The sequence below is a fragment of the Passer montanus genome, unplaced genomic scaffold, assembly GCF_014805655.1.
Source record: "Passer montanus isolate IOZ18808 unplaced genomic scaffold, ASM1480565v1 scaffold93, whole genome shotgun sequence".
In the NCBI taxonomy this organism is placed as follows: Eukaryota; Metazoa; Chordata; class Aves; order Passeriformes; family Passeridae; genus Passer; species Passer montanus.
The window spans coordinates 494,514-509,235 of record NW_024374701.1 but is presented as its reverse complement, the minus strand read 5'-3'; the positions used below and the strand labels follow the sequence as shown (position 1 = coordinate 509,235).

The 14,722-nt window shown below is 57.5% G+C and overlaps 1 protein-coding gene across 2 annotated transcripts in view; it reads right to left on the bottom strand.

Moving 5' to 3' along the window:
- Positions 1-14,722, bottom strand: part of ITPR3 (inositol 1,4,5-trisphosphate receptor type 3) — a 38,948-nt gene that overhangs the window by 1,695 nt on the left and 22,531 nt on the right. Inside the window, exons 28-57 of one of the 2 annotated variants that reach the window (XM_039695800.1) lie at positions 14,299-14,424; positions 14,047-14,169; positions 13,684-13,884; positions 13,042-13,293; positions 12,830-12,955; positions 12,425-12,550; positions 12,205-12,325; positions 11,373-11,557; positions 11,118-11,266; positions 10,865-10,973; positions 10,646-10,736; positions 10,283-10,452; positions 9,655-9,829; positions 9,384-9,568; positions 8,891-9,091; positions 8,458-8,568; positions 8,021-8,116; positions 7,769-7,870; positions 7,455-7,541; positions 6,770-6,880; positions 6,164-6,356; positions 5,273-5,398; positions 4,675-4,847; positions 4,419-4,583; positions 3,747-3,939; positions 3,305-3,400; positions 2,829-2,953; positions 2,463-2,628; positions 1,465-1,625; positions 229-390 (exon numbers count right to left, since the gene is read on the bottom strand). In XM_039695800.1, coding sequence (XP_039551734.1) covers positions 229-390; positions 1,465-1,625; positions 2,463-2,628; positions 2,829-2,953; positions 3,305-3,400; positions 3,747-3,939; positions 4,419-4,583; positions 4,675-4,847; positions 5,273-5,398; positions 6,164-6,356; positions 6,770-6,880; positions 7,455-7,541; positions 7,769-7,870; positions 8,021-8,116; positions 8,458-8,568; positions 8,891-9,091; positions 9,384-9,568; positions 9,655-9,829; positions 10,283-10,452; positions 10,646-10,736; positions 10,865-10,973; positions 11,118-11,266; positions 11,373-11,557; positions 12,205-12,325; positions 12,425-12,550; positions 12,830-12,955; positions 13,042-13,293; positions 13,684-13,884; positions 14,047-14,169; positions 14,299-14,424 — 4,407 coding nt within the window. Of the gene's footprint in view, positions 1-228; positions 391-1,464; positions 1,626-2,462; positions 2,629-2,828; positions 2,954-3,304; positions 3,401-3,746; positions 3,940-4,418; positions 4,584-4,674; positions 4,848-5,272; positions 5,399-6,163; positions 6,357-6,769; positions 6,881-7,454; positions 7,542-7,768; positions 7,871-8,020; positions 8,117-8,457; positions 8,569-8,890; positions 9,092-9,383; positions 9,569-9,654; positions 9,830-10,282; positions 10,453-10,645; positions 10,737-10,864; positions 10,974-11,117; positions 11,267-11,372; positions 11,558-12,204; positions 12,326-12,424; positions 12,551-12,829; positions 12,956-13,041; positions 13,294-13,683; positions 13,885-14,046; positions 14,170-14,298; positions 14,425-14,722 lie in introns of those variants that run through there. The other variant, XR_005626172.1, reaches the window with a different exon arrangement.

Genomic DNA, 14,722 nt, shown 5'->3' with positions numbered 1-14,722 from the left:
GATGTGCTTCACAAGTGTCTGACTGTGCTGCTTTGAGCCTCTGCCAGCAAACTCTGAGCTGGTGAGGCACTTCCCAAACCCACGTGTCCCCAGTGTCCCCAATTCCCCCAAAAAAGAGCTGCAGGAGCCCTGTGCTTGCCTTTGTGCTGCCTTGGGCAGGTCCTTTCTCCCATTCCTTGCTCTCAGTGGCTATTTTGGGAAGGACAGGGGATTTCCCATTTCCCATACCTGTTCCTTCAGCTCGTTCAGCTGGGAGGTGAGGTGGGACACAAGCTTCATGGTGGTGTTGAGTTTGTCCTGCAGATTGCGGATCTCGTTCTGCTCCCCTTCCCCTTCATTGCTGACCAGAGACATGGCTCGCATCCGGGGGAACCAGTCCAGGTTCTTGTTCTGGGAACGTGACCATGGACAAGGGCAGTTGGGGTGAGGGGTCAGAGAGGAGGAGGGGAGATAGATTTGAACAGGCAGCCTCTCTATGCTTTGGGATTAAAGAAATTTTCTTTGCAAAAATCTGCAATTTTTCCGTGCATGGTCCATTTCTAGGTTGGTTCATGGGCTCAAGTGCAGAAGTTTTTCTTTCCTTGCTTTCCTTTTCCTCCCTTGCCTAGAAACCTCACTGAAGCCCCACTCTGTGCTTGGTTCAACCCTTCAACCCATGGGACAAACTCTCAAACACCACGTGGGAAAAACCAGCAATGAACGAACTCAGGCACTGCACCATTAGCCAATATTTTCCAAAAGGACTTCCCAGAGCTGTTTTTCCTTGGCCAGCCCCTTGTTCCCGGGGCAGGCAGGTTGGGATAGCCCAGGAGCTGCCCTGAGGGCACCTGTACCTTGATCATCTGTGCCACGTAGCTCTCGGGGCCGGTGTAGTCAGTCTTGTTCTTCACCCTCACCAGCACGATGAAGTACAGGTAGTTCCACATGTTGTGCTCGTATTTGATGTGCTCCTCAAAGGACACGGTCTTGTTGTCAAACTTGTCCCTTTCCAGCCCTGGGAAAGGCAGGGAAGGGTGGAGGAGGACAGGGAGCAGATGGAGAAGGGAGATGAGCAGAATCGAGGAAATTCAGCCCAGTGCATCCCTTCCCAAAGGTGACATTTAAGTGCTTTTAATAATTAGTTGGCATTTAGCACACAAACATCCAAACCAGGGGCAACAACCCAGCTGGGGGCTCAGGAGACTTCTGTTTAACATCCCAGAATCAGAGAAGCATGGAATGGTTTGGGTTGGAAGGGATCTTCCACCCTCTTCCCCTATCCCAGGGTGCTCCAAGCCCTGTCCAAGCTGGCCTTTGACACTTCCAGGGATGGGGCAGCCACAGCTTCTCTGGGCACCCTGTGCCTGCACCATTAGCCAATATTTTCCAAAAGGACTTCCCAGAGCTGTTTTTCCTTGGCCAGCCCCTTGTTCCCGGGGCAGGCAGGTTGGGATAGCCCAGGAGCTGCCCTGAGGGCACCTGTACCTTGATCATCTGTGCCACGTAGCTCTCGGGGCCGGTGTAGTCAGTCTTGTTCTTCACCCTCACCAGCACGATGAAGTACAGGTAGTTCCACATGTTGTGCTCGTATTTGATGTGCTCCTCAAAGGACACGGTCTTGTTGTCAAACTTGTCCCTTTCCAGCCCTGGGAAAGGCAGGGAAGGGTGGAGGAGGACAGGGAGCAGATGGAGAAGGGAGGAGGTGAGTGAGGAGGAAATTCAGCCCAAAGGTGACATTTAAGTGCTTTTAATAATTAGTTGGCATTTAGCACACAAACATCCAAACCAGGGGCAACAACCCAGCTGGGGGCTCAGGAGACTTCTGTTTAACATCCCAGAATCAGAGAATCATGGAATGGTTTGGGTTGGAAGGGATCTTCCACCCTCTTCCCCTATCCCAGGGTGCTCCAAGCCCTGTCCAAGCTGGCCTTTGACACTTCCAGGGATGGGGCAGCCACAGCTTCTCTGGGCACCCTGTGCCAGGGCCCCACCACCCTCACAGGGAACAATTTCTTCCCATGTTCTGTTGGCTCTGCCTCTGCCCAGTAAAATAAACCCAGAAGATCTTTAGAGGAAAAAAGCAGAGAGATTTACTGGCGTTTTCTTGTTTGTTTTTTTTTTTAATGCCTATTGCTGACTGAAAGGATTCCAGAGCATTTTTTCTATTCTATTTCTCCAGTGATATGCTGCTTTTTTTCCCCCACTGGCCAAGGGAAGGTCTCAGCAGTGAAATGCACAGCGACAACAATCCCACAATGTGGTTTTAGTTTAACACCTCATTAGCAGGGTGAGGAAGAACTCTGAGAATTTCCCTCCAGCTGTGTCCTTGTTTGAACCCCTCCCAGTGCAGTGACCCCTCAATGAACAGATTCAAGTTTTGCAGGGATACATAAAAACCAGAATCCAGCTGAAATTTTTTTCCTTCCCCCAGCCTGGGAGGGGAGGAAGAGCTTTGGGGCAATTCCTGTGTTCCCAGTGCTCACCACAAATAAAACAGGTGGTCTTCAGGATCTCTTCCTTCTTCTGTTTCTCGCTCCTCAGATCAGCAAAGGTGTCAATAATGACCCCAAAGATGAGGTTGAGGACAATGATAATGACAATGAAGAAGAAGAGGAGGTCGTAGACAACTCGGGCAGGGAACAGGGACTCCTGCAATGGATGAGAGGGAGAATTGGGTGTCTTGCACAGCTCTGCTCCAGCCCTGTGACACAGCTGTGGCTGAGGCACAGGGGAGGAGGAGAACGTGAGAGATGGAGCTGGATGTGTTGCAGCTCCCAGGGAGAGGGGCCAGCAGTGACTGCAGCAGGGTTTGGCAGAAGAAGGAAGTCCCGGGTGCTGTCCCCACTCACATCCTTGGAGGGTTTCCTCAGGATGTCCCCCACGCCGCCGCCGTTGCGCAGGCCGTGGTTGAGGACGGTGACAATGCACATCAGCAGCGTGTCACAGGCACGTTCCCACTGCTCCGGGTCAGCTTCTGGGGAGGAGAGCAGGGCAGGGACTCAGAGCACAGGCAGGGCACCAGACCCTGGCAGTGGCATGGTTCCAGTTGCAGTGGCAGTGACACAGCAGCAGCTGCCTGTTGTGATGTCCCAGCCAGCAGCTCCTCCAGCAGCCAAATGCTGCTGCAGCTCCCACCTCCTTTCTGATTAAATCAATCCACCCCAACATTTTTTATGCCAGGGTCAGTGCAAAATTCACAGCCTCTTGCCCAATACGTCCCAGGAAGCAGATTGAGTTTCTGCCTTGGAAAAGCTGGGATTTTCCTCAGCTGGCTGGCAAATCCACGCTGCCACACACAGCTGGCATTTCCACAGGGCTCTCTTACCTTCCAAGGCAGTGGGTGCAGCAGAGCAGCTGATTTTGTCACTGCTGCACGACTCCACGAAGGTTTCCACATTCTTTTGCATCCCCAAGGGATCATCTGCAAGGAAGAGACCCCAGCGCTGTGAGAGCAGCACCTCTCCCCAGCAAACCACTGCCATGGGCTACCAGGAAGATGCCAACCTTCCTGGGAAAAACTTGCCTCATATCCTCCTACTTTTTCTAGGCCCTGAAGCTTTTTCTCAGAGTTGAGACCTCACAGAGCTGACCCTTCATAGCTCTGTGCCTCCTTCTCTGCCACCACTAACCCCAAACCCTGCTCTGTGCAGCACGGGCACAGAGCTGTCCTGTCTGCGACCCCAAAACCAGTGCTCCCAGTGTAGAATCCCACACAGCACACCCTGAGACGTGTGTGGAGTGTCCCACGACCCCGAGCACTGCCCAACCTTTGGCTTTGCTGTCCGGCAGCCGGTCCACCTCGAGGATGAAGTCATCCTTCAGGAAGAGGAAGCCCACGATGGAGAAGAGGTAGACGAGGATGAGGGCCAGCAGGGCTGTCAGCAGGATGGAGCGCCCGTTCCGCGTCACGCTTTTGATGACATTAAACAAGGTCTCCTCACGGTAGATCAAGTCAAACAGCTGAAAGGACCCAGGAGCAAAGAAATGCTGCAGGGTGCTTCTCTTGATAATGCCTGGCCTATCTAGATCCCCTTTTATCCTGAGATCTTGGATCGCTCAGCAGACCTTGACTAACTTTTCTCACAAAGCCTTTAAGTTTCCCAGCTTACTGAAGGGAAGAATGGAGTGACTTATACACAGCAGGAGAGCCAAGAATAGGCCACATGTACCCTGGCTCTGCCCTCGCCAGCTCACGTTGCCTCCCAGCTGACCCAGATAAAGCACACAGCAGATTAGAGGAAGAGATACAGCCCAGGACCAAGAAAGAGACAGCAATAGATACTGTCAGGAGGCAGAAAGCTCAGCCCATGCACAGATTAGAGCACAGGGAATTGTTCTCTCCGCTATCAATCAGCCCCTGGGAGGTGTCACAGGAACCTTCCAGCTCCTCAAGCAGCAGCCGGGCTGCCTGTGCCCCCTGGCACCTGAATTTATCATACCAGGATGCTGTAGAAGAGCTCGTGCACGAAGAGCCCCAGGACACTGGTCACGATGTAGCCCACGTGGTACAGGAATTCCACATCCATGATCATGGCCTTGTAGCCACGGATGAAGGTGCCTCGGTTGCCCACGAAGCTCACCACGAACACGATCTTGTTGGTCAGCTGGGGACAGCCAGAAACGGGAGGGAGAGGGGTTTGCTGTGCTCTGGGAACAGGGGACAGCTTCCTGATCCCCAGCAGGTGGAGAACTCACATTGAGAGCCCCCAGGATGTTGAGGGTGAGCCCGATGCCCAGGTAGTAGATGGAGCGCAGGATCAGCGCCACCAGCAGCGGCCGCACCCCGTAGCGCTTGGTGAACAGGGCCATGATGGAGAAGCAGATCAGGATCCAGAAGAGCAGCGAGATCAGTGGGGAATCCAGCACTCCTGGCAGGAGGAACACACGGATGCTAAAGGCAGGGGCACTGCTGCAGCCACACGAATGAGCTCTTGATCAGAAATGGTGATGCTGCACTGCAGGGTTTGTGTTGGTTCAGATGGTTTTTGCTGATACATTTTCTAACATCTTTTATCCAAGAGCTCAGAGCCACTGTAGGTGATGGAGGCTTTGCCTGACAAGAGGAATGTGTCCCATCCCTGCTCCCCACATTGTACAAACAGGGGAAGGGCAGCCCAGGAGAAGAGAGGTTTCCCTGAGAAGGAAGGGTTGGGAGGGCTGGAAACTGAAATCCTGATTAATCCTTTATCCAGCAGAAAGGCCCTGGGGTCGTAGGAGCCCAAGGATCTGCCTTTATCCAGCCCAAGGACCTGCTCCTTCCACCCCGAGGAGCAGCAAGTGCTTGGGCACTTACCCATGGAAGTGGCTTCCACGTAGGGGTAGAAGAAAGCAATGATGATGTTGATGAAGACAGCCAGGTTGAAGGAAATGCTTCCCCAGAGCGTCATTCTGCGGGAGAACCAGTACATCAGCGGCATGCCTGGGGGGAGAGGAGGCAACACACAAACCTCAGCCAGCCTCGTGCCAACCGGGTCCTCCTGGAGCCCCTGTGCCCTCCTGGAGCCCCTGTGCCATCCCAGAGCCTCTGTGCCATCCCAGAGCCCTGTGGGCTCTGCAGCTGCTGCCCCCAGACCAACCCAGCCTCCCACATTCTTCAAACCATTCATGAAGTGTTTTGAAAACATTCCTGCTTGTCTCTTAGAGGACTGCACCTTCTAAGTGGCTCTGCTCACATTCCTTGGTCTCCCAGCCCTCTGGAAACCCGCTCTGAGGCCCTGGGATCAGGTTGGCTCTGTCCTCCCTCACAGATCCTACACTGCTCCTCAGTTGCATCCCAGTATCCACAGTGTGACCCTCTCCTCAGTTCCCAGGATTTACAGCCAGGATTTCCACCCTGGATGCCCCTGGGGGGCAGAGAAACAGCTTTTATTTCCCATGTGCAGCTACAAGACCCTGGCTTAGGGGAAGGCAACTGGAAGGGCTTTCCAGGGAAAACAGCTCAGCTGGAATAGCAGGGAATGTGAGCAAGGTGCCCCTCAGGCTGTGGAGAAACCGCCCTGAGAGCACAGAGGAGCCCCACGGCTGGGATTTTAACCCTCCCTCCCTGCTCTCTGCCAGGTGTGTGGTGCTCTGCAGAGCTCGGGCAGCTCAGCCATGCCATTGCCAAGTGTGCAGCCCTTTCCCTGCAGGAATGTCCCCAGATTCCCAGCGGGGCAGCCCGGGGGAGGCTCTGCCTTGCTCTTACTGCGCAGCTTCTTCTGCCACTCCATCTCGTTGTGCAGGAAGGAGGACTGGTCGAAGAAGTCGCTGACTTTGCTGCCCTGCTCGTCCTGCTCCGTGGTGGTGAAGAGCCTGTACTTGGTCTCCTTGGTGAGGAACTCGCAGATGCCAGGCACAGGGAAGATGATCTGCTCCATGCTCCGGTCCAGCCGCACGATCTGCAGGATGCAGAGCCCTCAGATCCTGCCCTGCTGTGGTTTTTTTCCTCCTTCCCACATCCAGCTGTGCCTTCCCCTCCTCCCTCCCACTCCACAGGGTCCAAATATTGTCAGCCCCTCATTTAAAAGCTTCCAAAGTGCCCCTGAGCAGAGGCAGCCCTGGCTGGAGTAAGTGGGAGTGTGGGAATGGGGGATCCATGCCAAGGATGAGGCTGCTGGACCAGCTGCATCCCACTGCTGCTGGGAGAGAAGGGCAGGGTCCAGGGGGCTGCTCATCCCTCAGTCCCGGAGCTAATGGGGGTGGGAAGAGGGGGCAGCTCCTGGTGCAAAATAATCGGACATGAGGCATCTGGGGCCAGGGGGGATTCACGGGCCATGGGCAGGCTGGAGAGCCAACAGCCAGGAGGTCCTGCCTCGATTTGGGACGTGTGCTTCTCGTAGTAAGCCAGTGGATCCTCCTCTTCCTCCTGCACTGGAGCTGTGGACTTCAGCATCTGCGACAGCTGCTTGTTGTTAAGGCTGAGCTGGATGGGGAGAGGGAAAGGGAGAGGCTGAGGATCCAGCCAGAAGCTGGATCCGACTGTTCCCACAACGTGCCTCAACATCTCCCACAGCTGATGAGGTTTTCAGGGAAAAGCAAATGAATTAAAGCTTCCGTGAGAGGTGCGAGTGCTCCCCGCGGTGACAGACAATCGATTCCCTGCAATAATTACATCCAAGTGCTGCTAATCCACAAATTACAAACCAGTGCTCACAAAACCCCCGGGGAAATCACATTCCTGCTGAATCTTGTCGGGATCTGAGGTACCTGGGCAAGGAACAGCAGTAAAGGACTCGGCCCTTCCCTTCTGAAGAGAAGGGGGGAAGTGGGAAAGGGCAGGACCCCCCCAGGGCCACCAGCCCGTGTCACCCACAAGGTGACACACACTTTTGGGCTTCTACCTCTGGCTAAAAGGGTATTTAGTGTCTCTCCCTCTTTAATCCCCTGCGGAGCACCAAAATCCATCAAATCCTGAACAACAAAGCCCAAAGGTGAGCTCTCCATGATTTTTACATCCTCGGATCAGGGCGGCTTGTGGGGGCTGTGCCTCTCCATACCATGGATGAGATTCCCTCCTCCTCCTCCTCCTGGATTCGCTTCACCGGCTTCAGGAGCTGCTGCAGAGACTTGTTGTGTCGGGAGAGCTGGGAGGGGGACAGGGTGGTGACAGTGAGCACAGGATGGCAGGCAGCCACCAGCACACACGGGAGGGGACATGGGGCACAGGATGTGCCGTGGCTGCTCCCCACAGCCAAAGGCACATTTGGCTCCCCAGGGAGGCCAATGTGGCTGGAGGAAAATGTGCATAATTATGGAGGGAAAAGTACAACCTGCGAGCACAGCCTGGCAGGATGCTTTTACAGCTCCCTACCTGCAGTGCCAGGATATAAATGTTGTGTCCAACTTCCCGGGGGGACACCTCAGCATTCTCACACTCCTCCTCCTGCAGGTAGGCCTTCTTAATGACATCCACCTGCAAGGGGCCACAGGGACACTGGGCTCCTCCCTGCTTCCTTCTCCAGCCAGGATTTGGGCAGGGGAGGCAGAAACTGCAGCACAGCCCAGGGCAGAGGATGTCCAGCTGGGGGCTCAGAGCTCAGGGGGACATTCCCAGTTCCCTCACCAGTTCCTGGGGACGGAGGCTGATGAGGATCCGCTCGGCGTTTTCGCTGTCGTGCCTGCTCTCCATCAGGGCCAGGAGGAGCTTGGAGGCATTGTCCTGGTGAGGAGAAGCCCTTGGTGAGGGGAGCTGTGCCCTGCCACTGCCCAGGCCTTTGGGGTGGGCAGAATTATCCTGTGTCCCCGCCAACTCCCTTGTGCCAGGGGCATCTGAGCGTGGTGATGCCCCAGCCCTGCCCCACTGAGCCCATCTGGTCCCACACCCAGGCTCTGACACAGGCAGGGTCCCCTCTACAGTGCCAACCTCAGCCCACAGCACACCCCGTGACCCTGCCAGTGAGTCCTTGCAGTGACACACGCAGTGACACAGTGACACACGCAGTGACACACGCAGTGACACACAGACATGTCCCCACCACCCCAGGCCAGGCCTCTGTGCACCTTCAGCTGCAGCACCAGGTCCATCCGGTACTTGCAGAGGGGGCTGATGTCGTTTAGGATCAGGGCTGTGATGATGTCGATCCCGTTGGACTCGTGGGTCACGATGCAGCTCTGGGGGAGTAGAGCAGTGTGTTACCCCACAGATCCTGCCAATCCTCCCAGCTCCTGGGCTGAAACACTGCCCTGCCTGCAGCCCTGGGCCCCCAAACCTCCCCTTCCCTGCAAAGGACCCCGTGCACACCACTGAATTATTTACCCCCCATCTGCATCACCCCATTTTGCAGCCAAGCAGCAGCTGGTGACCTGTGCAGGAGCCCTGTGACCTGTGCTGCCCATGTTCTGCTCCTGCTCTCACTCTGAACCCAAAACCTGTCCCTGCTCCCCCCACATCCCCCCAAAAAGCTCCCCTGGCCTGTGATGAGGTTGGGGGCACCTGGTTCTCGTGGCAGGGCCCCTGGCAGTACTCGGTCAGGGTCTCCAGGGTCTGGGTGATCAGAGCCACGTTGTACTCGTTGATGTAGAGGCCGAGCAGCCCCAGCCCGCCCGTGGTGCTGCCACACATGATGTCCAGGAACTGCAGCGTCTCACACACCAGGTTGTAGTTGGTTTTGTTGTTCTGGCACCGCAGGAAGTTCTGTGGAGCAGAGCCCAGGTCCTGATCCCTCTCTCCCCACACCCCCCCAGCTGCAGTTTGAGGGACATTTGGGCTGGGACTGCCCCTGTAACCTCAAACCTCAGTCCCACATCCACTCCTGCTGTGAACTCCTCCCACAACCCCAAGCTGGATGTTGCACTGCACATGTGGAAACTGAGGCACAGAGCTGCAGGGTGCCACAGCATTTTGGGGCCAAACTGGGGCAGACCCCAACTTTCCCCCAGCCCAACCCCAGAGCTGACCCCCAGAACCCCAGAGCCCCAGCACCAACCTGCAGGTCGCGGTTGTGGTTCTCGCAGAGCAGCTGCAGGAAGCGCAGGATGGGCTCCATGATCAGCACCGTCACCCCCATCTCGTTGTTCTGGCCCTGCTCCCCGGGGTCGTGGCCCTTCCGGAACCCCACGGCCATCGGGTACCGCGTGGGGGTGCCGGGCATCAGGAAGGTGTCTCCTCGTCCTGGAGGGAAGTGTCCCCTCCTCAGCTCAGGCTGTCACCGAGCCAGTGCTGGCCGTCCTGAGGGGACAAGGGGACACCGCCCCTACCTTTGGTGCCAGGGTCTGGCTCGTCCTTGTCCTCGCGGGGTTTGTTCCCGATGTCGCTCATGTTCACCGACACCGTGGACTTGGTCTCCTGCTGGGCTTTCTTCATCCGGTCGTGCAGGACCTTGAAGAACTTCTCGGACTTCTTGTCGCTCGTCATGAGGTTGTAAAAGGATTTCTGGTGGAAGGACACTCGTTCAGGTCCCCACCACGGGGTCCAAAGTGTCCCTGCCTGTCCCTCTGGGCAGCAGCCTCAGCACTCCAGGCATTGCTCAGGATAACCTGGTTTTTTGCTGAAGCCTCAATGGGTTTTGCACACACCAATTTTCATCTTCTCAGTGACAAAGGGTTTGGGATAACCCTGGAGGTCCCCCACCAGCCCTGCAGCCCTGAGCCATTTTAGGAATTCCCAGCAGAGGGCATCAGCAGAACTCCAGAAACAACCTGGAACCACCTGCTCTTCCCACAGCCTCCAGCCTTTCCTCCAGCCATGGAGCTGGGAAACTCAAATCAGATTTCAGCACAAACAAACAAACAAACAGGTGTTTTAGCCAAACCCACTGCCCGGGGCTGAGCACTGGACCCTCACACTGCCCACATCAGCCCCTGGCTGCCTGACCCCCCTCAGCACCTGGATCTCGGTGTTGCCTCCATCCAGCAGGCGGATGGCCAGCAGGATGCTCTCCTGGAAGATCTTCTCGTTCTTGGTGTTCATGATGAGGTCAGCCACCAGCTTGGTGGCCCCTTCGCGGTCCAGCCGGCACTGGACAGCGGCGATGGCCGACCAGTCCTGGTCCTGGCCTGTGTGAGAGGGCAGGAGGGACGTGATGCTGTGGCAGCACAGCTCCACCACTGCCAGGGCATCTCATCCCTTCACCTCCCCAAATCCTCTGCTCCTGTGCAGCTGGGGACACAGCAATCAGCCACAGACCTGGTCCCATCAGTGTCTGGGAGCTGGGAATTGGAGGGGAAGGGGCAGGAGAGGGGCACTCACCTCCCCCAGCAGCATCCCCCATCTCCCCCTTGGAGCTGGACCTCTTGTTCTGCAGGTAGTTGTTCATGAGCATTTTCCGCAGCAGGTTGCCCTGCCAAGGCACACAAATGTCACCAGTGTCCCCATGCCACGGCTGGGGCCAGGGCAGGACCAGCTGAGCACCCCTGGGTGCCCAGGGTGGGCTCTGCCAGCTGGATGGACACAGATCATGGTGCTCACCCTCTCTCCATACTTGTTCCTCTTCACCAGCATCTGCTGCAGTGTCCTCAGCACCTTGATGCAGAGCTTCTCCTCTGTCTCCATGAGGTCCTTGGTGTGCTGCACCAGCCTGGCACGGCAAAGCCATTGTCACACAGCTGGGAGGGACCCAGGAATCCCAGGGGGAGCCACCACCCTCCAGGCTGCAGCCCAGCCAGGAAGAGGGTCCCAAACCCTTCCCAGGACCCCCAGGGCAGCCCCAAACCAGCCTCACTTGGACAGGAACCCGCCGCTCTCGCATCGCTGGAACGCCTCCGTGCCCTCCATGAAGAGCAGCTCGGGCCGGTGCAGGACATCCACCAGCACGGACAGCTCAGCCTCCACCAGCGGCTTCAGGCGATCCTCCAGGGCGTTGATGATGTCCTGCAAGGCACAGCACCCCTTTCAGAGCCAGGGGACACACGGGAGAGGGACCCTGCAACGCCAGCGTCCCCCTGCCACCTGAGCCCCGCCACGCCCTGCCCTGCACCTGCAGCTTCTCGATGATGTTCTTGTAGTCCCACTGGTTGGGGGTGGTGGACACGCGGGGGAAGGTGCGTGTGGCTGCCTTGTAGCTCGAGGTGTTCCTCTGCACCGTGCTGGTGGAGCTGCTGTTGAGCAGGGAGCTCACGTGGGCGTCCAGGTCCATGGGCAGAGCGATGGAGCGGCTCTTGGCTGCGGGACACGGGGATGGGGTTGGCACAGCCACCACCCAGATGGGTCCCACCACCCTGTCTGGGCATCCCTTCGCCAGCGTTCACCTCATTTGCAGCAGAGATTTTTTGTAAATACACCAGTAAACTCCTCCAGGCCAACATGGGTGGAGTGTTCCCACACATCCCAACACCCACAGCCCCACGCAGGGTGGAAACTGGCCCCAGCCCCAGTTTTTGGTTGGGAAAGCCCAGCGTGGGGAGGCTGCGAGCACCCTGCCTGGAATTCCAAAGGGAAATCCCCACCCAGAGCCCAGCCAGCAGCAATCCTTTCCACGGTGACTCAGTGCTAACAGCCCTCAGCCTGAGTCAGGCAGCTGCACACCGAGGGCAAAGTCCTGGCCAGGGAAAACCACTGTCAATGTTGGCTTTGTGTCCGGGCAGGGACACACAGGGAGCTCCCAGCCAAGCCCAGGCTCTGCTTATCCCCACATTACCTTGGGTGAGCTGAAGCTCAAAAAAAAGCCCATCCTGGAGCTGAATGTCCCCATCCCCAGCTGGCAGCCCCTCACTGAGGAGTCCTGCCACCCCCACAGAGTGTCCTGCTCGCTGCTGGGCAGAGACAGCCCAGGGTGGCCCTGTCCCCTGGGCACGGCAGTGGCTCCTTACCAACCATGGCCAGCGTGCGGATGCAGGACTCCACCGAGCTCTTGTGCTGCTGCTGCAGCCAGGGACACTCCAGCAGCCTCATGGTGGACTGGAGGAGCTGCACCACGATGGTCTGGTGGGTCTGGAGGAGACAGGAGCGTCAGCACACGCATCCACACCGTGCTCTGGGGGCCTGGCTGAGCCGCTGTGCTCCCCCTGGCACCCTGCCCACCCTTGTCACCTGCAGGGAGGTGCTGTTCTCCGAGAAGGGCGAGCTGAAGAACGCGTTGATGGTGTCCAGCACCACCGTCAGCACGTACTTCTCCAGCGTGGCGTCCGGCAGGCGCTTCTCCCTCTTCTTGCACATCTGTCAGGACAGGGAGGACGCTGATGGCACCAGGGCCAGCTCGTGTCTGCCCAGAGGCTGCTGGGACCACACTGAGCTGAGGGACGTGGCCGGTGACACAGCTTCTGTGGTCAGGGCAAAGAGCCTCACCACTCCCCAGCCCCAAGTATGGCAGCTATGTGGGGCCCCACATGTGTATCCATGCCCTGCAGGAGGCTTCAAGGGAGCCTTGGTGACACCACCCTGTCCCCATCCAAGCCACCACTGTTGTGTCCCTCCCATCCAACCCTCCCCACACACCTGGGCCATGTCCAGGGTGAAATTCTCAAAGAGGGTCCAGATGTGGTTGCTGGTGTAGATCTCCTTCATCTCCACCTCCGTGTCCACATAGCAGTGGTTGACAAAGTTCACATAGGCCATCTTCACCTGTCAGGGAGGGGGAAATGGCCAGGGACACCGTCAGGGGACAATCAGTGCAGAGCCCCAGTGTCCTCCTGGCTGCCACCCCGTACCTCCGTGATGCAGTCCTCGTGTGTCACCACCCGCACCACGTCCTCCAGGGGCAGCAGGGACGTGCACTTGATCTCGGTGTAGACGTTCTTGCCCTCGGCGCAGGCAGCCAGCAGGTCCACCAGGGAGATGTGGTACATCAGGGGGCTGTTCTCCTCCACCCCATCCCTGGCTGCTGTCATCATCTCCAGCAGGGTGGCCAGCGAAGCCTTGTCGTTGTAGAAAACCACCACGTCATCCCCGGCGTTGGTGAGCTGCAGGGAAGGGTCAGTGCTCAGTGCTCAGTGGTCACCACTCTGAAAGGGGAAGGTCAGAAGCCTCCAAGGCCAAAGGTGTCCCCTGTGCAGTGGGGATGAGCAGCAGTGGGTGAGAAGGGAGACAGGGATTTGTGCCTACAGAGAAAACCAGGCATTTGCAGTGCAATCAAAAATTGTGGGACTCCCAAACTGACTCTTGGGCCTTGCATTGAGCCCCTGGAGATGACTGATGGCCACTCAAGATGGCCACCAGCACTGGGGCTGGCTGGTTCCAGGGAGGATCCAGCACGGCTGGAAGGCTCTTCTCAAGAAAGAAGCCAACGGTGCAGGCTCCAAGAGCCTTGTCCTGCTTCCCCCCCACTCCTGCCCTGCAGGAGAGGTCCTCACCTCAGTCATGATCATGTCCTGGCACTTCTTGACGTACTTGCCCTCGGCCTTGATGATGGTGTGCAGGAAGTCGAGGTACTGGACGTGGCGGCCGTGGGTGGCCACGCAGTGGATGAAGTGCTGCGGCACCGTCTCGTTGATCTCCGAGCACAGCTGGTAGTTGTTGAGGAAGATGTGCTGCATGGTCTCTGCCTCCAGCAGCTGGGGACAAGGGGCAGAGTGAGGCCAGGGGGCTGCAGGAACTGTCCCCAACTCTTGTCCTGCCTGGTGTCTCCTCCTGGCTTTTCCATCTCGTGCTCTGAGTGCCAGGAGTGGTGCTGAATTCCCTCCCTGTGCTGCTGCCCCTCCGTGTCCTCTCCTTACCCCCGGGGTCAGGAACAGGTTGAGGTGTTTGTGCAGCAGGGCCTGGTTCTCCTGGTTGCCAGCACAAAACTTCTGCAGGAACTGGTGGGTGAACTTGAGGATCTCCATCATCTTGGCATCCCCCTGAGGAAGGAGCAGAGGAGAAACACACGGAGCTGAGAGGGATGGGAGTGGCAGGAGGCCACTCAGGGGGGTTCCTGTGTGCCCCCTTTGCCCTGGGCACTCAGGACCAGCTGGTTCCTGTCCACCCACCTTCTCATAGGGGATCTGCAGCAGGTCCAGCATCACCTTGTGGGCGTCCATGTTCTTCAGCAGGCGCTGCTGCTTCTTGCGCACCTGCTCCCCCACCCCACACATCTTGTTGAGCCGCTCCAGGATCTGGGGGCAGAGGGACCACGGTGGGCAGGGTGAGCCTGGAGCCACTCAGGATGGCCACCAGCACTGGGGCTGGTTTGCATTCCAGGTGTTCCCTCTGTAATCTTGGATGTTCCCTGCTTTGCTCACAAATCTCAGCCCCCCTCAGGGATCCTCCATGCACAGCCCTCACAGCTGTCACCCACCCAGTCCACTCCAGTCCCCCCAGTGCAAGGATGTGACAACTTTTCCCTGTGCCGAGCTGGCAAGAGCAAGCCAGGCTTGGACTTGTTTCTACTGAAGAACAGCAGAACTTGGAAAT